The following is a 22,632-nucleotide window of genomic DNA, read 5'->3' on the forward strand; positions in this document are numbered from 1 at the left end:
CCCGGGGTGCCCTCGCATCTGGCTGCAGGCTCGGGCTCCTCTTCGTAGCCCCGGTGGAACGGTGTCCGCCGGCCTGGGCAGCTCGGTCCCCGGGATCGGAGCACCAGGGGTGTCCCACACGGCTGTGGCCTGCCCTCTGCGTTGGTGCTTCCGGATATCTCTGTGGTATTCTGAGGCCCTGGTCAGAATTAGGGCTTTTTTTCTCACCGTGTTGTATGTGTTTCAGTGAAAAATGTCTCTGCACACTTCTGTTTTTAAAAGAGATGGACAAAAAGCGGGTTGGATTCACGCTTGGGGTGCAGAGAGAGGTGATGGGAGCTGTTGCTGGGGATGATAGCTGATAGAAAGGCACAGTGAAGGGCTGGATCGGGTTTTGGACTGTAAATAAAGCCTGAGGAGGAGCAGGATGTGGCCCAGTTTGTGCAGGAGGCTGGTGGAGGCTGCCGGGCAGAGCAGTGGCTGTGAGCTACTGGGGGTACTGGAGCCACTTTCCTGTCACTGCAGGGCTCTGGTGGTGTGAAAGTCTCACAACACTCCCTTGTTGGGAATGGATTTTGAAGTCCTTTTGGACAGTCAAGGTCAAGATAGTGATGGGGACAGTGATGAAAATTCACCTGCTGGTTTCTAATACATGCTTTTAAAAGCATCATGCAAAGTGAAAACTGCCAGCCTGACAGTCAGAAGAGCTGGGATGGTTCCCTCTCCCTCCTCTTTCAGTCTTCAGTGACATGGTTTTGATATTTATTCACCTAAACTTTAACATTGGAAGTAACATACTTTCTTGGATATTTGCAGTTTCTGTAGCTCGAGGAAGTGTTTTCTTTTGTCCCTCTTGTAGTAGTTGAATTTTGCGGAGGCTTTTTCCTTTCTTCAGCCTTAGTAAAACTCTACTGGATGCAAAAAGTTGTTCTGCAGCAAATTACTTCCTCTGTTCTCTGTCCAGAGTCTGTTGTGTGGTTATGTCTTTGAATTCCTCATGGTCTATACAAGTCTGGCAGCCTTGGCAAAATTTGTCTGGAGAGAAGTTGTGGCTATCAGAGTATTTTTCTGAAAATAGCATCTCTCTGAAACTTCTTGCTTAATCCATGACCAGTTTCTCCTCTCTCCACCTGGATTTGGAAAACAAGGTGTGAAGTTGGCTATGATTCAGTGAGTAGATGCTGGAGGACTGTGCTGGCATTTCTCACTCTGCCCCTTGCCAGAAGTCTGCAATTATTCCTTAAAAAGGTCAGCTTCTTAGGCTGGCTCAGTTCCATGCTTCTGATGTACAATGCCATTATTTTACCATAGTGAGATGTAAATTGAAATAAGAGGTTCCCAAAGAGTCTGGCATTGGGCTTGGCATGTGCATTTGGAGAGAAGAATGAGGACAGTCCCCTGAGCAGCAGTGCCAGGTGCTGGGCTGTCCAGGGGTGTTCCAGGGAGGGCAGGGCCACAGTGCTGAGGAAACTGTTGTGTATAATTGCCAGGGAACATTTGGAGCTCTGTCAGTCTCTCCTGTCTGCTGGGAGGGCTGTGCTGGGGGTACTGGAGCCACTTTCCTGTCACTGCAGGGCTCTGGTGGTGTGAAAGTCTCTCACAACACTCCCTTGTTGGGAATGGATTTTGAAGTCCTTTTGGACAGTCAAGGTCAAGATAGTGATGGGGACAGTGATGAAAATTCACCTGCTGGTTTCTAATACATGCTTTTAAAAGCATCATGCAAAGTGAAAACTGCCAGCCTGACAGTCAGAAGAGCTGGGATGGTTCCCTCTCCCTCCTCTTTCAGTCTTCAGTGACATGGTTTTGATATTTATTCACCTAAACTTTAACATTGGAAGTAACATACTTTCTTGGATATTTGCAGTTTCTGTAGCTCGAGGAAGTGTTTTCTTTTGTCCCTCTTGTAGTAGTTGAATTTTGCGGAGGCTTTTTCCTTTCTTCAGCCTTAGTAAAACTCTACTGGATGCAAAAAGTTGTTCTGCAGCAAATTACTTCCTCTGTTCTCTGTCCAGAGTCTGTTGTGTGGTTATGTCTTTGAATTCCTCATGGTCTATACAAGTCTGGCAGCCTTGGCAAAATTTGTCTGGAGAGAAGTTGTGGCTATCAGAGTATTTTTCTGAAAATAGCATCTCTCTGAAACTTCTTGCTTAATCCATGACCAGTTTCTCCTCTCTCCACCTGGATTTGGAAAACAAGGTGTGAAGTTGGCTATGATTCAGTGAGTAGATGCTGGAGGACTGTGCTGGCATTTCTCACTCTGCCCCTTGCCAGAAGTCTGCAATTATTCCTTAAAAAGGTCAGCTTCTTAGGCTGGCTCAGTTCCATGCTTCTGATGTACAATGCCATTATTTTACCATAGTGAGATGTAAATTGAAATAAGAGGTTCCCAAAGAGTCTGGCATTGGGCTTGGCATGTGCATTTGGAGAGAAGAATGAGGACAGTCCCCTGAGCAGCAGTGCCAGGTGCTGGGCTGTCCAGGGGTGTTCCAGGGAGGGCAGGGCCACAGTGCTGAGGAAACTGTTGTGTATAATTGCCAGGGAACATTTGGAGCTCTGTCAGTCTCTCCTGTCTGCTGGGAGGGCTGTGGGACCACTGGTCCTTGGAGGAACTAAGATCACAGAAGAAGTTCCCATCCTTTGAGACTCACCTGTATCTTCACTGAAGCTGGGGCTTTGCCACCAGGAAATAGAGCGAGGAGGGAAACAAAACAACTGCTTTCAGGATGCACGTTGGCTCTCCTGAATATTCAGTATAATAGTAGCAGCTAATTACTGCCTTAAAAGGACTTTAAATTGGGCTGTGAGAGTAATTGATCCATGTTGTGTTACTGTGTCACTCTGAGATGTCCTTTGTTGCCATCACCCTCAGATGTGTGGTTGTGACCAGGCATGGCAAAACTAATTGATGTGGAATTCCTAGCACTCCAGGGTGTTTTTTTTTTTTCCATGCTTTGCTGGTGGCCTGGCCCCAGCCCCAGGCTCTAATGGTGTGCTTTTGGCAAACAGCCTTACTCACACTGACCCATCTCCCAGCTGGGAGCAGGGGTGTGTGAGCTGAGCTGGCTGTTACCTGAAGGGTAAATCCTGATGGCCTCTCATCACAGTGTGCGCCTTCTGGAGCAGTTGTAGTAGAGCATACCTTCAGGAGACCTAGATGTTGGTGAGAGCCAGTTGGAGAAGTGTCTGTCCCTGTCCTGCAGTTGGCTGTCACCATGTTTTCTGGGCCTGTGTAGTAAACTGCATCACTGAAATGACCTGGGTTAAATATAACTCTTTTGGAGGGTCACCCGTGGTGCAGACCCAGAAAAGCACAAGCTGGCTCAGCTAATACGTTGCACGTTGCCAAAGGCAGAGCAGGGGGAACAAATTGTATCAGGCTGAGCCAGGGGACTGTCCCTGCTGGGATTGCTGCCTGTGTTATTAAACCGTGGCCTCACACCCATGGATGTTGCCGGGTGGCTCAGCTGATCTGTGCCAGTCTAAGGGTATTTTTTTCCCTGTTTATGTCCAAACAGTTCCCAGCTAGCAAGGGATTATTATTATTTATTTTAGGCATCAGTAAGCTTGTTGACTTAATGAGAACTGGAGCAGAGAAGGAAATTCAAAAGGGAAGAAGAAGAAGCAGCAGGTCTGCAGGCTGCAAAAGATCTCAGATAAAAGGTCTGGCTGGTAACAGCTGACCATAATGGTGACTGCCATAACCATCTGTGCTTGCCTGGGCTCTCCAGGGTGTAGAGTCACTTCCCTTAGATTCACTCCTGAGAAAGAAAAAAATTATGGAGCTTGTGGAGGAAGTCCTTGGGACCAGGGAGTTGCTTATTTCATGGAGAGCCCTGTAGAATGGGAGTAGGTCCATGCTCTTGGGCTTAGATGGCAAGCTGAGTGAGCCTGTTTCTTCATAATGGGGAAACCTAGTGGCCTGGCAGTACCTGAAGGGGGCCTACAGGGAAGCTGGGAAGGGGCTTTTCACCAGAGAAGGCAGTGATAGAACAAGGGGTAGATTGTACCCTGAAAGAAGGTAGATTTAGGTTAGATATTTGGAAGAAATTCTTCACCATGAGGGTAGTAAGGCACTGAAATAGGTTGCCTAGGGATATTTTGGAAGCCCCCTCCCTGGAGGTGTTGAAGGCCAGGTTGAATGAGGCATGTGCAGCCTGGTCTCGTGTGAGGTGATCTGGTGATCTTTAAGGTCCCTCCCAACCTTTATGATTCTGTGATCAGCCATGGTTGTCCACATTGCCTTCCTCAGCCTCCATACCCATGGACCAAGATCTGCCTGGGCTGCCATCTCTGCTGCCCTGGGGGCATTTGCTGGCTTGCCATGGACCCCAGCAGCAGTGGGTGCTCTCTCTCAGCAGGGCAACTCCCTTTATTTCCTTGACATCTGGAATAGCTCCCTGGAGTAAGGTCTTGCATAACCTGCTCTGTCAACCTGCCACCCGTATGTTGGCGCTGACCTTTGGAAGGCAGCAGGAACAGGATCTCGTGTGTTTTTGTTGAACAGGAGCTACTCTTGCCTGGCCTGGCAGTGTCTGTGCTGCCTTCTGCCTCATCTCTGCTGTTTGTTTGTTCTTGCTGTCAAACTGCTTTGTAGCAGCATGTCAGCCCCAGGTCTCCTGGCCTTGGTCTGGAGGCACAACAGCCCTCCTGAACCTCTGGGTCTGGACTAGCCAGAGCAGGTCTGAGACCATCAGGTCACTATCTACTTTATCTTGCTCTAGTCTTTCTGTTCTTTGCTGCAGCCTTTTCTTTTTTGGGTGGAAGACAGAAGTACTTCCTCTTCAATGTCCCAGCTTTGGCAATTGCCAGGAAATCCTCACCTTTTCCTCTGGTGGGGGGAAGTGGATGACAATTTAGATTTATGTTGAGTCAAGTGTTACTTGTGACGCTCAGCATTGGAGAACAGTGCCTGTAAAGACTTATTGGCAGAGCTCCCCCTGTTATCTACATGCTTTTGAGGAGAGAGTGAGCAGAGCAGACCAGCAGTAGTGATCACTGTCTTGAACAGCAAAGGGCTTTTGGCAAAAATAGCTTGGATTAAACATTAGTTACAAACTGTTGTTCGGCAACGGCCCTTGTTTATAGACTGTGGTGTTCTCACACTTCTAGTTGTGCTCAGAGCAGTGTCAGACAGCACAGCATGTTGGAAAGCTTTAGGGTAATCAAAGCAAATATCGAGTTGTTTGCCCACCCATATTAACAGTTTGATTTCAGAAGTCATTTGAAGCTTGCAAATTTGCATGTGGAAAAATGCAGCAGTTATGTCCTTCACGTGTGGTCTTGTGCTTTTGTGGATCCTGATTGGTTGTTCCAGACACCCCTTCTCCTGACTATCAGAGTCTGTTCTTACATGATGTGTATTTTCATGCCTTGTGGATTATTGTAACATTATTTATTCAACAGGTTGTGCTGTCTTGGTGTTCTTAGAGTGAATTATCCTTTTCTGGAAAGCTACCAGACAAGATAAAAATGTGGGGAGACCATCGACAAGGCAACAGAATGGGGTCTTTTCGGTAAGTATTGAAATGTACTCTTTGTTTCAGCAACATTCTTAAAAATTATAGAGCCATGGGAAAGCCATTCTGTTTGTCAGTATTTCTGCACATCCTCCCATGAGCAGATTGCTTTGGTGAAAGTTCTGAGGTCTGTGTGGAACTAGGTTAGATTGCAAAAGAATGGGCAAATTAAGTGACAATGTAACACTCTGCACTTCTGTCAAGTTTTTTATTTCTCCTTTTTTTTTTTTCTAGCAATACTTTGTGTAGCTGTTGTAAGCTAAGATGGTTATGTGCAATGTAGATTTTGATGCCATAGAATCATAGAATGGTTTGGGTTGGAAAGGACCTAAAAGATCATCAAGATCCAACCCCACTGCCATGGGCAGGGACACCTCCCACTAGACCACGTGCTGTTAAGATGCAGAAGAGAAGCACCTAATAGTGTGACATTGATTCTCTTCAACCATGGTGCTCACCTTAACTTCAGAAGTACCAGCACTTTCACTTTGATTGCACACAGGATTTTATGAAAACTATGAGAGTTTAGTTCTCTCCATGAGGCTGAGTAGACCAGATATCCCCATGTTGTTTGCCTTCATAAGACATTTTTGAATGTCAATGAAACTGTTTTAAATGATAAACCTGCATGGCATTGTACTTTGCTTAGTTTATATTCCTCTGGTTGTTTCTAGGCCCTGTTTGCAAGAGGGCTCTGGGTATTAAACCTGAAATAAAATGGAGGCACCAAGAGCCAAGGCTTTCCTCTGTTGTGCATAAATTATCTTTTCATCCTTTACTCGTCTGTCCACCTCAGTTACTTGAATATCAGCGTGGTAAAGGTACTTCCTCATGGAGTACTTCAGGTTTCTGCAATAAGAATACTTCAAATAATTGTCCAGCTGTGATGTGTTGAGAAAGCTGGTGACATCTGAGCTACCAAAACCAATATCCTCCAGAATATGTCCTGATGGGATCGATAGGAGCATGGTTGTTTTATGATTATATCAGTAATGCTCTTCTGCTGAATTTTAAGTGGATTTTGTTGGCATAATTATTTCCTATACTGGGTGGAGAATTCTAACCTTGAACCAAGTTTTAATTCTATATGGTGGTGAAATGGGGACGTGAAGATTAGGAAATCTGTGTGTGGTTTGATTAACTGTGCAGATGTGCATGGTGTTGGCGAGTGATTCTGTAGTGAAACTCAACATGACTTGCTGTAGTTGCTAAGGAAAAGTCCACTGATTTGGGTAGCATTTGGTGTTATTTTGAAATGTATTGATACTTCATTATTCTGTTGGGTTTTTTTAAATGGTATTGGAGCCTCACTTAGATGAAAAATCAGGTAGCTCCATCTCAGGAAAACCCAGTGAGTTGGGTTTTTCAAAACTGTCTTAAGAGAAACCTCTCCCTGAGTGGTTTTATGCAGGTATCAGGTGTGCTCATAGCTGTAGTGTTGGAAACTTGGTGTAAGAGCCATTCTGGAGGTACAGGTATAGAATCATCTTCAGCAATGATTGTTGTCGTGCTCCTGTGTGACATCCACAAAGCCTGAGCTGATGGCTTTCAGCGTTTTGCCAGCTGAGACTCCAGCACAAGGAAGTGTAAATCAGTCTCTGTAGTAGGTTAATAGAGGATGTTTGGTGACCTCTGCTTTTATGTGCCTCAGGAGGACGTGTGAAGTCAGTAGTTTGTGATTCTGCCCAGAGAGCTTAAGCTCAAGTGGTGCCTCACAGGCGTGTGCTGGTGATGCTAATGAACAAACACACCAGCTGATGGAACCATGACCAGCTGCAGAGCTGTGTGCAGTACAGGACTATGTGGATTGCTACCGTCATTAACCCATTAATATTGCAGGTATTCCCTGTTGAGTGCTTCTGGAAATTGTGCTGAAATGGGAGCACCCAAGTTTACTTTCTCGCATCTGTCGTATGCTGCCTCATCTTAAACTGCCAAACATCAATATCTGCTGCGGATCTTAGACTGTTACACAACTCTATAAAAGTTTAGAAGAGAATGTGCTGCTGTGTAGATTTCAGACTCTTAAGCACGTTATGAATAATACTGTCTTTATTTCTACAGTGGGAGCCAAGAAGAAAGGTTTGCTCCCGGGTGGAACAGGGAATATCCTCCTTCCCTTGATAGTCTTGCTCAAGAAAGACACTCTGGCAACTTCTCTGGCAGAGAATCACTTCCTTTTGATATCCAGGCACTCACAGGCCTCCTCAATCCTCAGTTTGCCAACAGAGAGGAACCTTCTTTCAGCTTTGGAGCTAGAGATGGACCACGTAGTGACTTCAGAGGTGGGGAGGGGCACCATGATTTCAGGGGCAGAGATTTCCCACCATCTGACTTCCAGGGCAGAGATGAGTCTCAGATGGATTTCAGAGGTAGGGAGCCACCCTCTTCTGAGTATAGAGGCAGGGATATGTACTCCGGAGCCTTCCGGGAGAGAGAAGGGCCACCTATGGACTTCAGGGGTGGGGAAGTTCCTTCAGTGGACTATAGGAACAGGGAACAGTTCCGTATGAACTACAGGGATAGAGAAGCACATAATATGGACTACAGGGGCAGAGATGAACCTCCATCAGACTTCAGGGGACGGGGGTCTTTTGATCTAGACTTCAGAGGTCGAGATGGACCTCATTCAGACTTTAGGGCAAGAGATGTGTCTGAGTTAGACTACAGGGGCAGAGAGCATTCCTATTCAGACTTCAGAAATAGAGATGTACCTGATCTGGACTTCAGGGGTATGGGCACCTCTGATCTGGACTTCAGAAACAGAAATGCACCATCGTCAGACTTCAGAAATAGGCACAGGTCCCGATCTGACCAGGATTTTAGGAACAGAGATGTGGCTCCTCCTATGGACTTTTCAGATAGGGAAATGCCTCCTGTGGACCAAAGCCTTGTAGATTTTAGGCACAACCAATCTACTGTGCCTCTAGCAGAAAGAGAGGGCTCTGGTTTAAGCACCAGCAAGAGAGAGGAGTCTGCACTCAGTCTAGATAGAACTCCCTTTGGTAGCCAAAAAGGAGAATTTCCGCATTCAGAAGCACCAGCCAGAGAAGAGGAATCTCTTGGATTGGGTCTTGAAGATGACACTTCACACAATTTCCAAAATAGCCATGGACCTCTTCCTGCTCTTCAGGACCAAGAGGAGCAACCTCATGCCTTTGCTAACAAGCAGCAACAGCAGCAGCTTTCTGGGGGGGAACAGCAAAGATCCGATTCTGATCTTGGGTTGAAGGATGAAGGTGGCCTGGATTTCCTTGGAAGGCAAGATACTGACTACCGGAACATTGAGTATCGCGATGTGGATCACCGGCTGCCAGGGCACCAGATGTTTGATTATGAACATAGCAAGTCCTTTTCAGAAGGAAAACCCAGCAAAGATTCTAGGCCCTATAAGAACCTTCAGGTAGGTGGCTTTGTCAGTTGATGTTTCTGTTAAATGTGTGTTAGCCAAATAATGGGAGGAGCTGGGAGGGAGTCATCTGTTCATATCCCATCACTTCAGTTCTCTCCTAATTCACTGTCCTTATCTGAGATCATCCTCATGCTCCAGGTTGTTTTAACAGGCCCTCTTTCTATCTCAGAAGTGCTTCTTCCTCAAGAAAAATGCAATTTAGCATTTGGGAATTGCTGAATATTTAGAACCAGATTGGGTTCAGAAAGTCCCTAAGTCGAAAATGACCAAAACATAGGGAGGTTGTTGGGGGAAAGAAGTATATAGAAGAACTTATCTTATTGTTTTCTCCTGGATGTCGCTTATGAGCACTACCAGAGAGAAGCTGCTGCCTTAGATGGACCTGTGTAAAGCTGTTCTCATGCACTCTTTGTTTTCCTTCAGAGTTAACTTTGAAATCTGAAGGTAATGGTAACTACTGAGTTAATAACTACTACTAAATTTGAATCTCCCACTGCTGCAAAGCAGAGAGAGGTGATTTGGCTGTTTGGTTTTTTTTCCTGGACCTAGATCTCATTGTCAGGCTTAGTGAGCGTATGGATGCCAGTCCTCCAGAGCTCTCTGAATCTGAGAGTTCTGTGCTTAAGGATTTGAGCCAGCCTGCTTATGGGCCTTTCCTTTGAATTCTACCTTGCTTTTTTTTTTGCTTTGTTTTGTTACTGTTTGTGTATCTTTGGAGCTGGCATCTCTCATTTTTAAAAACCCTTTTGATTGTGTGAACTCAAGGACCAAGATTACCGGACCTGCCCCAAATACGTGAAGCCAAGCAAGCTCATTCGGCTGGGAGGAGTGCCTGAAACTGCCACAAAGGATGATGTAAGTGGGATGTTTTTCATCTAATCAATTTTCTCAGGGGTTTCTAAATGTACCATTTTTAAGCCTGGTTAATGTAGTTCAGTTGGTTTGTCATTTTCCTCAGGGAAAAGCCAAATTTAGAAGTGATAACAATGTTATTTTTGTAATCTGATTATTCTGTTTTTTGGGGGTTCTGGAAGTGATGAGGTTTTTTCGCAGTCACATGTGGGGTATTGGTGGCTAAAACCCTTGACTCGAGACTTAACATGCCTTACTTCCAGCATTGCTTTATATATACCAAATATTTTAATTAATTTATTACTATATTTTGGGCTCAGGAGACATGTTGTTTCTCGGTGAACTTGTTAATTCGTAGTTACTTGAAGCTGCTTAAATGAGATCTTACAAAGATGGAAAAGATGTCTGCTACTACTGCTGATTTCAGTAAAAAACAAAAAAATAACCTAGGTTACAAGGTGAGAGAAGCTCTCTTTCAAAAAGCTTCCACTTTGAATTAGGATGGATTTTTTGGTGGCAGTTCCAGACATAAGAATGCCTACGTGCAACAGTTTTTGCAGGGGTTGTCTATGTAATCAGAGCTTCTGAGGCCTGATGCTGGAGAACTCAGGGCAAAAATGTTGTCCATCAGGGGATGATAAAACTCAGAACAGTCACCCCATGTCCCTTGGTTTTCCTAAAGGCAGTATGATATGTTTGACTTTAAATAAGGATCAGAGGTGAACTGTCTGGTTGAAAGAAGCATGATAAGCCTTTGCACAGCTGAATTATGGTGTGAATGTTGCTCTGTTCTTTAAACAAAAACCAAAAATACTTCCCCCAACTTGAACAGTTCCCAGGTACTGCTGGAACTTAATCAGGAAAATGTGTCAGTTTGTTACAGAGTTAACCTAGAAGGAAAAGAGGTACTGAGGGGGAGAAATGCAAGTGCTTCATTTTCCAAGGTTTGATTCTGAAGCCTGAAGGGGATTTTTTATTTATTTAATTTTTTTTGGTAGATTCTCAATGCTTTCCGAGGGCCTGATGGGACACCTGTGAAGGACTTGAGACTGAAAGATTACAGTTCAGGTGAGAATGCTTTTCCAGTGCTTCTGGTTTCAAGTTTACAAAATGGTGTTTTTCACACCACTCCCTAAGGCACTTTGGTTTAAAGTCTTTGGTGCCATAATTACAGGTATTTTTGAATGAAAATGCCTACTGAGTTTAGTCGTTTGTCCTCTTGTCTTCAAAATTGATGGCTGTGTCTCACTGCTGCTTCAGAAGTAAAGCATGTGTCCTGGTACCTCTGGAGAGAGGTAGGAAAAGCAGGAAAAACAGTAAGGCTGCTCTAACAGCCATCGAGAGTAAAGCCAATACTGACTGACATGGGACATTAGGTTAATTTCCTGACAGGTTTTTTAAATTATTATTAAATACTTCTGGTTTATTCTACATCTTTTTTCTGAGATGGTCTTGCTGTGGAACATGTCCGGCATGAATAGCCTTCAGGAAACCTGGTACATCCTAACATTTCTCCTTCAGTAACATGAAACTGTTGCCCTCCTTAGATATGAAGACAGGTTAAAAAAGAAAAAGTAAGTTTTATGAGAAAATACCCAAATTCTGGGTTTAGATGCTTTTCCTCATTTTAAGAATAAAGTTTTGCTGTACTTCTAATCAGTATATAAAGGATTCTGAAGAAAGAAATATTTTGCAAGGCTGCTTTGTGAGAAAGTTGTGCTGGAACAAAGATCTGTGATGGTAGGAAACGCAGGATGAGTCCTGCAGATTGGTTTGTTTATACTGGTAGGAAATACCTGGAAAGAAGCATTTTTGTTTTCTAAACCTAGAAAAGCAGAAACATGTACTTTCATCAGTGCTTTTTCTTATTACCAGTATGGGTTGCACATGAAGCAGCTGGAACTCCTGGTGTCATTATGTTATATAAAGGCTTCCTATGTGTTTAGTAGCTGGAGATAGAAACTGGAGCAGTTGAGTACTTCCCAAGTATATTTTTGTTTCCTGAAACTGTCAGAGGGGATTTCACAACCTTCTCATGAACCTTTGAACTAAAGAACACCCCTGTGTCACATAATGTGGTCTGGCCCAATAAACAGAGTTTAAGGGACAAGTCAATCTTGCTTCCTTTCCTCTTTCCTAAGGACAGTACAGCAGGGCTGTCGTCACTCACACCGACTGCACCCAATAGTTGCAACATCCTCGTTTCTTTACTGGTGCTGATGTGATTTGTCAGTTGTTTATTTCCTGAAACACATCTCTTTTCAGTAATGAAGCAACCTAAAACTGGGTATCTCTTTGAAGGTCTTTTCAGGTACATTATGAGGGCATACTGCCCTCATCAGTGACTTGTTGTCTCCTCCTTCCCATTCCCCATTTCAGAGGCTACTCAGGATGAGATGCAGTGTCTGAGGTTTCATGTGGAAGCCTTGGTATCTGCTGGTGGTCACTGGTAATATGGGGGTTGCAGTTTTCTGCTGGCTCTTTTAAAAGCTGCGTCCTGTTTTAGTCTGTCTCATCAGCTGCAAAGTTGGGGTTTTTTTGTAAGTTTTTCTGGCAATTGTGAGGAGAGAAAGAATAAAGTTAAAATTAGCTCATATTTTATGAGCTATTTAAAGCTGTTTAACCCTGTCTGGTGAGCAGTAATAGTAGATGTAGCCTTATTCTAGGTTACGTGGGTACTCCAATGACTTTGTTTTGTGTTATGTCCTGAGGCTGCAAATGCAGCTGCTAATTTAAACAGCTTTCTGGGCAAGATGGGTATGTTCGAGGACAATAAAAGGTTCCTGAATTGTGACAACTTCTGGTTGAAAGTGGGTAACTAGAAGCGGTAGTAAATTTAACTCAGCTTTTTACATTAGGTCATCCTATAAAGAAGTGTGTGAAATTGAATTCATGCAAACTTGTGAAATCCAGTCCAGTCATGGGCTAAACAATGCTTTTATGGTGTGTGTGAGTATTAATCAGAATTACAAGCAAACTTGTGGGATTATTCATGGATACACCTGGGCCCACTGCCTGCCTTTGCTGTGTCAGCGCAGTGGCACGGCTGCTGCCTGGCTTGGAGGAGTGGCTGGTGCTAAGCCTGTCTGAGGGGGTTGTTTGTTTTTTGAGTGCTACTCAGAAATGTTAAAAATAACATTAATCATGAGTATGCATGTTGAGTGTGCTGGAGAGAAGAATGCCTGCAGCTGTTGGAGAACAATAACAGCCGTAACAAATAACATGCAATTAACTCGAAATAAGTGAGGTTCAGAGCAGTTTCACAAAATGATAACATTTACCATAAAGCTTATCTCAGCAGCTATGATGTGATGATTCCACTGTATGATCTTTCTCAAGACTCTTGCTGTTTTGGGGGAAAATATAGGGTTGTTTTTTCTTGGAAAAAGCAGCTCAATTTCTCTATAAAGCCCTTTCTTTTTACATACTGTGTATGTGCTAAGGGAACTGTATTTTCACTGAAGGTTGTGCTGAGCATGGAACACTGTTCTTAATATACTTCGTGTGACTTTGTTATGCATTCAAGCTGTTTATTCTTTAGATCATTTTGTCTCTGAAGCCTACAGACTGAAATGTTGGCTAGACGTTAAACAAGGTATTGAAGCGAAAGACCTGAAGAAATGATATAGTAATTCTGTGTAAATAAAAAAGGCAGATATTTATAGACAATGATAAAATGTCAAAGTCAGACTTTATAGTATTACCCTACACAACATTAGCTTGTAATTTCCATCAGCTAGAGTTTTGAATTGATGCCTCCGTGTTCAGACTGAAAGGATCGGATCCATTTGTGGGAGGAAGAGGGCTTCTTCCAACCCAATGTGTAAGCCTGGGCAGAAATAACTATTAGATTGTTGGGTTATCTTTCAGCTTGTCTTTTCAAGTGTGTTTGGTCATGTCTGTTCAATTAATCATTACAAAGAATAAACCCTGAGGTGATAGTGGAATCTTCTCTAAGACCATCAGCTGCTTAGGCCTGCAGCAGCTCCTGGTGCCTCTGGCTGCCTCATGTGGAGGCAGTGCCATGGATGTTCTGCTGCCTCTGTAGCTGCTGGTGGTGACTTGTCAGCAGCTCGGTAATGGCTGGTGAGCTGCCCTTTCCTATCTGAAGGTACTTGTCCCTGCTCCCAGGGTCAAGTGGCTTTACAGTGTGGACCTCCCTGTAAGGAGCTGTCACCTTGTCCAGCATGTGGCAGCACCAGGCACCTTGTGACCCTATGTCTGTCATTCTGTTACTGTCAGTGTGCTTTCACTGATGCTGATGGCCAGGAACTTCCCACCCATGCCTCCTGACCTTTGAGGAGTTTAACGTGAACATGCCTTCTCCTGGTTTGGATTTTGGTCATGTTTTCAACTTACCTCCTGTCTGATTCTCATCAAGCTTTACTTCCACTTTTGTGACTAATGTCAAACATAACCAAAGTCTGAGATATCATCTTGAGTGTCTGACATGCACAGAACTCTTTGGCTGAGCACATGTGTGCCCTAGAGAAGAGAGCACCTGGAGCTGTCTGTATCTGAAAGGGCTTTTTATGATGTGTCATTCACCCTTAAAAGATGATGTCCAAGTAATAAGTTAAAACATGAAGCATACTCTAAGTCTCCTGTTCAAATTTTTCTCCTGGACACAGTCTGCAGTGCTTAGAACGTGTTTTCCAACCAGGATTCACATTAGGGTTAATACCAGCAGCTGGGAAAAGCTGTTCTGGAAGAGCGAGCCTGAGAAATTGCTGGCAGCCCATGAGGCTTTTCTAGCTTACTCTACAAGCCTATCTGGGGAACTGAGAGGAGCTTTTGCTGAGCTGGGAGAGCCTGATGGAAAGTGGACACGCTGACCATGATGGAGAGCAGCATGAGTGGAGAGGAGCTCTGTGGCACGGACCTGGAGGGACCAGGTGAGCTGCATTGCAGTGAGATCTACCCCAGCCCCTTTATGTACCCTTTATGTTAGTGCAGTGCTTCAGAACTTGGGAGATTTGGGCTTGTTAGCCCTCTTCTGAATACTCACTTTTAAACCTTGGGAGCTGATGTGGAAATGCAGTGCTGCACCCCTGGGGAGCAAAGCACCCATGAAAGTGGGATGGTGGACAGGAAGCATCTCTGAGCAGCAGTAATGCTTGGAACCAGAGGGATGTCTACATACAAGTGGCTGATGCTAAAGGACAGGTACCCTCCTGTGCTGGAGGGACCTGCAGGAAACATAGTTTAACCTAAAAATGTGAGTAGCCTAACAGCTGCTTAATGGCAGCTGCCTGCTCCATTTTGAAAAACCTTTGTTTTTGCCAGTACTATTGGCACCAAAGGTACTTTGCTGCTTGCTTAGCCACCTTCTTACAGAAGCATTTATTTCTTGTTTCTTTTCTCTAGACCTGGCCCTCATGTGGTGCTTGGAACTGCTCCCCTTATCCCTCCCTTTGTTAAACTTAAACTGCCTTGGCCAAGTCCTGGAAGAAACTGGATTATCTTGCTTGTTCTCACTAAGCTCTCTCACACTGGTGCCCTGTTAAATATTAATAAGGTTCTTAGATAAACCTTTAAAAAGTACTGGTTTTTTTTCCTCCAATGCAGTCTATCCTGTATATCAGAGCAGTGAATCACAGGAATATTTCAGGAAGCCTCTGAAATTTATAATTGCATTCTTTAGTGTTGCATTTTGCTAAAACTCATAATATAATGTCCAGAAATTGAAACTTAATGATGGAAAAATTAGTGCATGTTTTTGAGTGGTGCATCTCTCCATACTAGGGATAAGCTCTCCATTTTCCACCGCTGAAGTGCTTCCCAAGGCAGTGAGATCTCTCCCTTAAAGCAGAGATCCTGTTGTGATGGGCATAGCTCTGCGTTGTCTGGCCCACATAGAACAGTGTCTTGGCTCCCATACTGTAGCTGTCTGTGTGGTGGCTTTGGGCTAGGGATGCACCTGGAAGTCAGAGGTGCTGGTGAAATACTGAGCTTGCCCCAGCTCCTGCTTGCCACAAGTGCCCTTTGTGCTGCAGCTTCCAGCCTTGGGGAGGGCTGGAGAGCTGAACTGTCCTGCATGAGGAGGGGATGTTTCTGGATGTGTGCAGCAGAACTGTGCTAAACTGAGACCTTTTGTTCCCTTCCAGGAGTGATGCAGTGACCCTGGGGAAACCCCTCTGAAGGGTGGATTTGTGGGCAGCTAGTGGCCACCTCATGGAGATGGCTTGGCATCAAACCTATGGAGTGTGATTAGGCCCCGCAGGGACTCGTATTCTTTGGTTTGGTATGAAGAATGTGCTGTGGGTTGATTGGAGTCATCTCTGGTACATGCTGTGGTGCAGAGGTGCATCTTGCCTGTTGTGCTTATTATGCAGGAGACAACTTGGCTCACCCTCAAGGCTTATGCTAGTGCACCACAGGAAGAACAATCTCCTGTTGCTGTGTTTAGAGCTTTGCACAGTGAAGATTGTGTGGCCCACTGCTGCATCAGCCACAAATGAAGGCATGCAACCTTGGGCTCTTGCTGAGACCTGAAGTGATCATCCACGAGCTCACAAGATGCAGCACACATGGGGTTTCCTCTCAAGGCATGACCAGATCACCCACTCATCAGCAGGATTCTTCAGTCTGGAGAGGCTCACCTCTCAGAAGCTGGGGAAGTATTTTCAGTGCTGATCTCTGGGAAGCAATGGATTCTTGTTTGTAGCCAGAACAGCCCAACAAGGACTGAAAAAGCACTTTGTTGGAATTAGTCCCTGGTCATTGACACCAGTCCCTGCCAGTTTTGCCAGCTGTATGGGCAGTGGGCTTTTGGCTAGTCTTGCTTGATGGCAGGGCAGTAGTGTCTTGTCTCTTGGAAGCAAAAGGCATTCTTCTTGCCCATCTTTCCTCATCTGTGATGTGGTTACTTAGGAAATAGGAAGTACAAGTCTGTTTTAAGCCAGTGTTTGTGGTAGTGATCAGCCTTGGTTCAGGGTTATAAGACCAGTTCAATAGAAAAGACAGCAATGTTCCTCTACAAAACGTGCTCACAGCCTTTTCAACATGCAGAATCCTTCCTTCTGTAACCCTTTTTACAAATGCTTTCAACCTTTTTGCATCTCCAGCACAAAATTTGAGGGCTTTTCATGGTGTACTGACATTACTGCATCGATGGCTTTTTGAGTTGTGTGTGCTAAGTGACAGAACAGATGTCCTGGAGACCACACTCACTTCAGCAGCACTTTAAAACCAAGTTCCCATCTGCAACACCTTCCCACGTATGCAGCTTCCAGTCCTCTTGTAGGGTTTTGTGGTGGTCCCAGCCTTCTGTACAAGTGTAATGTAATACTTTGTCTTTAATAAAGCTACATTGTGTACGATCCTAGTGTTGTGGGTTTTTCCCCCCTTCCCCTGCTGGTGTACAAACTGCCCTTCTGGGCCAAGGAGGGTTGACAGCCACTGGGGCTCTGACTGTTGTTCCTGTATGTTATGGAGGTACCTATGTCTGCTCTTGAGGCATCTCAGGCAGGTTCTTTCTGGATCTTGTTTTCCTGGATAGAGGGAGGAGAATGGTCTGTAGTGCTCTGCCTTTCAGCATGTAGCTGTTTCATACCCTATGGTTTTGGTGCTGTTGTCTTGTGCAGTGCTGTCAGGAGTGAGTGTGTATGGATGTACTTGTTCATGGAGAGGCACAGTATGAAGTGACAGGCCTTTTCCCAGCAGCCAGGTGTGGCTTGTAAATGCTCACCCTTTGAAAGGAATTGCTGCTACAGCTTGTTGCAGATCATCCTGTTTAGTATTCAACAACAGGCTTTTCTGGTACAGCTCTTCAGCTTTAGTAGCTCTGAAGACCAATTTATTTGTGCAGTAAAGAGATCTGACAAATTTATGGATGCTCAGAATCTACCAGCTGGTACCAAGAGAGTTGCCGGGTTTGACTTCTGAGCTTATGTTAGCCCAGATAGATTGCTGCCCTTCCCAGCTCGGCTGCAGGGCAGTCTCCAAGCTTTCAGGCTGTGCACACAGCTTAATTTTTCCAGCTCACCACAGAAGGCACTACACTGTTCCCTGTCCTTGCTGCAGAAGCACATGTACAGCCACTACTGTGCAAGTTCAGGAGCTCCTGGCTTCTTGGAAGCAACAAGCATATTATGTCTGCTGTTAATATTGCACTGCAATAGCACAGAGATAAAGTCCAGAGTTTTCCAGGTTTTTTTTGTTATAAGGTATTCTCTCTGCAGTATGGATGAACTACATCTGCATCTTTCCTTGGAGGAAACAGAACAACTTGTATGCCAAATCTCTCAGATGAGTTAGCTCTTCTGTCAACCAAGGAATAGTGGATTCTCTGAGAACAGTGTGTAAAATTCTTTCTTCTACCTGAGCTGTGTGAAGATCAGTGTGTGAGATTGCAGATTCCTTCAAGGGATGGGCATGTGGAAGTCCTTCATGTTCACTCCATACTTCATGCTTTAGTTGCCTTTGAAGCAAAGAACTGTCTTCTGTAATGTGCATGAAACTCTGCAGAGTCTTTCCCCAGCAGCTCTCTGCTCTGCCATGCTGTCTTAGGAGAGAGCAAGCAGCAAGAATGTCCTTGCTTCAGCAAGCTGGCAATGGCTCTGTTTCCATGTGCTGTCTCTCTGAGTTCTAGAAGTTCTCCAAACTGCAAATGTTTTTCTTCTGTAGTAGTTCTGACTCACCCTACAGGAAAGAACAAGAATGAAGTGTTGCTGGGATGGTTGAGAAGCTCTCTGCCTATGGAGATTCCATCAACAGTGTCTTCTGCCCTCAGGCTGCTTCGCCCCACCTGGCAGATGTAGGGACCTCCACCACATTCAGTTTAGCATGGTGTCTTTTGGCAACATGTTATATAGAATTACTTTAATAGGAAGCTACCTTCTAACCTTCCTGGCCAGAGCTGGGAGAATGTCTTTGTATTGCACCACAGCAGACAGGGATTTTGTGGCAGGTGTTTTGGAGAAGGCAGGTGATGGTTCACCATGGGCTTAAGGTTACCTCATGCCTTAAGCTTATAGGGACAGGCAGTAACATGACTCATTCCTAGAGTCAAGGAGCTGGGTCACCTCTCAGATTGGATCTTTTGTCATGTTGCCATCATGCCTTCTGTCCAAAAGTATCTTTGGTTTGGCATAGGCAAGGCTGTATGATCTTTTCATCTGTCCTCCTAAAATTCCAGACAGATATTTTTTAAAAAGTCTTCACACTACTTACAGCCCTATCAGAACAGCATTATGGTTTTCCTTTATTTAGATCTTTGACATAACAAACTATCATGAAGTAACACATTTCTGTGTGTCAGTTGTTCAGTAGGAACTGTGTGAGTATAGAAGCAAGTCTTATTTTAAATCCCAAGTCTTTGATCTTTTTTATCTGGAGCTAAAGAACAGTAATTTTAAGTCAGGCTTTCAGGGTTTTTGAGCCAAACCATGACATGCTAACAGGAACCTGCTATTTGTTGTCAGATTTCACTTCACTAAAACACCTCTGTTTCAGAGGCAAAATATTCCTTATTCAAATGTTTGCAGAGGAGCTTTCTGGAGCTATAAATATGTTCTTAATCCTAAGTATTAAGCAATTGTGCCCACTTTCAGTGTGGAAAGCAACTGAGCATGCTTTGGGGACATCCATAAAGGATTGTGTATACACAGAAGCACTTAAGGGAAAACAGAACTCTTCTGGATTTTATGTGCATGCTTTCCTTGTGTTCTGCTTTCACCCGTCGTATACAGCATGTGGTACTGTAAACTCCCACAGCTGAGGTGTAGTTAAATAAGGTACAAAAAGTCCTTTTTATGTGGTTGACCTAAAACTTGGGGGGAGATGAGGACATGCATACTTTCTGACTGTATTAGGGCCAAAATCTGGCTGAGCGGAAGTGTTGGAGGGCTGTTGCTATTGGAAAGTTCCTTTGGACAGTTTAACTGTGTGTGCTCAGAGGTTGCATGGGGGAAAATACTGATTTCTTTCCTTTTTGACAGAGTCTGTGTGGATCACATTTACTTCTGCCAAAGCATAAAGCACTTCTCTGTTCTGCTCTTTGATGGATCCCAAAAGTAGCATTGTGCTAATCAGTAAGCAAAGGATCAAATTAAGAAGATAACATGTTTTGTATCTCCATGTGAAACCTTGCAGATGGATTTAGGCCACCTTGAGTCAAAGCAAAATATGAACCACCATTCTGTAGCCTTCAGCTGTGATTTTGTTTTGCTGGTGTGATCACTTTTATTTTCCTATTATGACGTGGAGGATGCCAGTGGGTGTCAGAGGGTTCTCACTGCCAGGGGACATCAGCTTACCTGGGATTGCCTCTTGAACCAATTCCTTCCTTTAGGGGCCTGAACCCATGACTGTCCAAACCCCCTCTCTTGCTTCTGGTAATTCAGTTGAATTGCTGCATTCTGACAGGGAAACTGTATGAAGGCTTCAGAAATAAAAATATGCAAGTTCAGCAGCTGACACAAAGAACTGAACCAGCCCCACAGAGGAGGCCCCCCCCAGCCAAAAAAGCGCCCCCCACCAGCTAAAGAGGCTCCTGCCACCAACCGCTGTGCCTCTCCCCTAGAGGCACAGCGGTTGGTGGCAGGAGCCTCTTTAGCTGCTTCCCTTTGGTTTTGTTTCAAGTGTTGTGCCCCGGGTAGTGTGATTTTCTTGCAAGTTAGGAAAAACGAGCATACATTTTGGAAGGTGCTCGGTAGCAGTGACATTGTTCTGTTTCCAGCCCTTCATTTCAGTGGCCTTTCCATCATGGTCTAAAATGGAAGGATGCTGTGGTGGAGCTGGGGGCAGGGGGACTGTACCACTCAAGGCTGGTGTTATTCTGTTGGTCTCACATCCTGAACATGCTTGTCTGATCTCTGCAAAGGGCTGGATCTGGGCATATTCATCAGTAGTTCAGGGCAGAGCAGCAGCTCCAGGCTGCTCTCCTCTTGCATCACTGCTTGGGTGCTATGTGTACAAAGACAGCTCATGGTGAATTGCAGAACACTGTGTCCCCTCTGCGAACTGACCACAAGAGCTGAACATCTGGCCTGAGGCTGCTTTTTGGCAGGATATGGGGCCACAGTTTCTGGTTTTGGTTCTCACTGTACATGTTACTGCAGCTATGCTAAGTGAGGGGAGGTGTGTTTGAGGGGGTGGGCAGAGGTGAGAAAGTGCACAAGGAGAATTGTGCTGGTCTTTCTCTGAACTATCAACATGTAATGCTTGAACAATCCTCTAGTGTATGTTCCTCCAAGTATCTCAGCTTGTGTATGCGTGTATAATATTCAGTATTGCACTCTCAGTTGTGTCATGCTGGATTAAATCCATGGCTAAACCACTCATTCACGTCCTGAGGACTGGGATGTAAACTACCTATCATTGTAGAGCAGAGAGTGGAAACTTCTGCAATCTAGCTTTCTGTCTGTCAGGAGCCCCCCTGCTTCCTATGCACATGGAAATAAGATAACACTCTGATCCTAGCTTGCTGATTATAACTGCTTTCAAAAATCCTCCCTGTGAAGAGGAATCAGGAGCTTTGCAGGCTGACAAATATCATTCATGCAGCCCTTTTCTGAACAGGAGGGAGAGAAGTGACTCGACTTCTGGATTTGAATAAGACTTTAAAATGTACCGTGTGAGCCTGCATGCTGCGCCGTGAAGTAGCAGGGGTGCCTGCCCGGAATGCAAAACAAGCTCCCAGCAAGGGGCAGCACTGCTCCTGGAGAGCAGCTCTTCTCTGCAGAGAGGGGGTACTGCTTCATTTGCAAATGTGATTTACTGTGTGTGGAACTGCAGAGGGTGGACGCTACGGGAACAGCTGGGACAATTTGGTTTTGTCGATTCTGCCAGCTGAAACTGTACCTCTAGTTCCAGGTGCCCACTTCATGTAAGAATACCGAGTGGCTTTAGCTGCATTCCACCTCAGGCAGTACTCTGTCACTCAACTGAAAAGCACCCAGATTCAGAAATTTTCCTCTAGTGTAACTGTATTGGCTAAAATGATACAGGGAGGGGGAATAAATTCTTGCGTGAGGTAGAGGAGGAACTAGATTCAAATTGGAGTCTTGTTATGAAGGCAAATGTATAAAGCCAGATTTGTGTCATTAGAATAGTGTGCAAAGAGCTCTTAGAATGAAAACAAATCAAAATCAGTAGGTTTGGTGAGGAAATACTTTTTGTATGGCCTTGTCTCTGTTGTGGTTAAGTACAAAGATGGTAAAGAAACAGGGAAGGAAAAATTGGGGAGTGCAATGTGTTCTTCAGCATAGGCTCTGGGGGAAATAGGGGCTGTTTTCCAGCAGACTGGAATGTCTTGCCTCTAAGAAGTGCACTTGGAGTTACCTTCCTGTGGAAGGTGAGGGGCTAGGAACAGATATGTACCTGGTTTGAAGGTACCAGTGTTAAGATGTGCATCTTTAAGAGAGGACAAGCTTTTCGCCAGGACATCTAGGTGCCTAAAATGGTACAATCCATGTGCAGACCAGCTTTCCTTTTGCTCCTAACCAGCCAAAAGAGCAGCAGGAGCCTCTTCTCTCACTGTTTGTCCATGTAGAAACATGTCAGCCCATGATCATCTGGAAAACACTGGTTTGGAGTGAGTGACCTTGGCGTGTGAAGGGTGAGGTTGTGGCTTGAGGTTGTTCCTCAGCACTTTAGTTCTTGGAGCTATTTTCAATGTCAAGGATGACTCTTTGGATGCTCTTAGCTTCTGTAGTGTTTGCACTGTATTTTACTGTGAGACACATTTCAGCTCAGGGATCTGGAGTACGTAGTAGATCCCCCTGCCACTGGCTGAGATGACAGCTTTCCAAGGAGCAAGAAGAGTAAAGGCTCCCTAACTTCTTACATCTAAGCTTAAGCTCCCACACACTCTTGGTACATGTGCAATAACATCTATGCCAAAATGAGAAAGTTGGCATTCTCATT

General features: G+C 44.8%; 1 protein-coding gene across 1 annotated transcript in view; it reads left to right on the forward strand.

The window, feature by feature from the left end:
* The first annotated feature begins 5,382 nt into the window (after positions 1–5,382).
* RBM6 (RNA binding motif protein 6) overlaps positions 5,383–22,632 on the forward strand; it is a 51,863-nt gene continuing 34,613 nt past the window's right edge. The window contains exons 1-4 of the mRNA XM_009996923.1: positions 5,383–5,495; positions 7,563–8,901; positions 9,676–9,765; positions 10,761–10,830. Coding sequence (XP_009995225.1) covers positions 5,452–5,495; positions 7,563–8,901; positions 9,676–9,765; positions 10,761–10,830 — 1,543 coding nt within the window. The 5' untranslated portion in view covers positions 5,383–5,451. The remainder of the gene's footprint in view (positions 5,496–7,562; positions 8,902–9,675; positions 9,766–10,760; positions 10,831–22,632) is intronic.

This window comes from Chaetura pelagica, unplaced genomic scaffold (assembly GCF_000747805.2).
Source record: "Chaetura pelagica isolate M959 unplaced genomic scaffold, ChaPel_1.0 scaffold24, whole genome shotgun sequence".
Taxonomy (NCBI): domain Eukaryota; kingdom Metazoa; phylum Chordata; class Aves; order Apodiformes; family Apodidae; genus Chaetura; species Chaetura pelagica.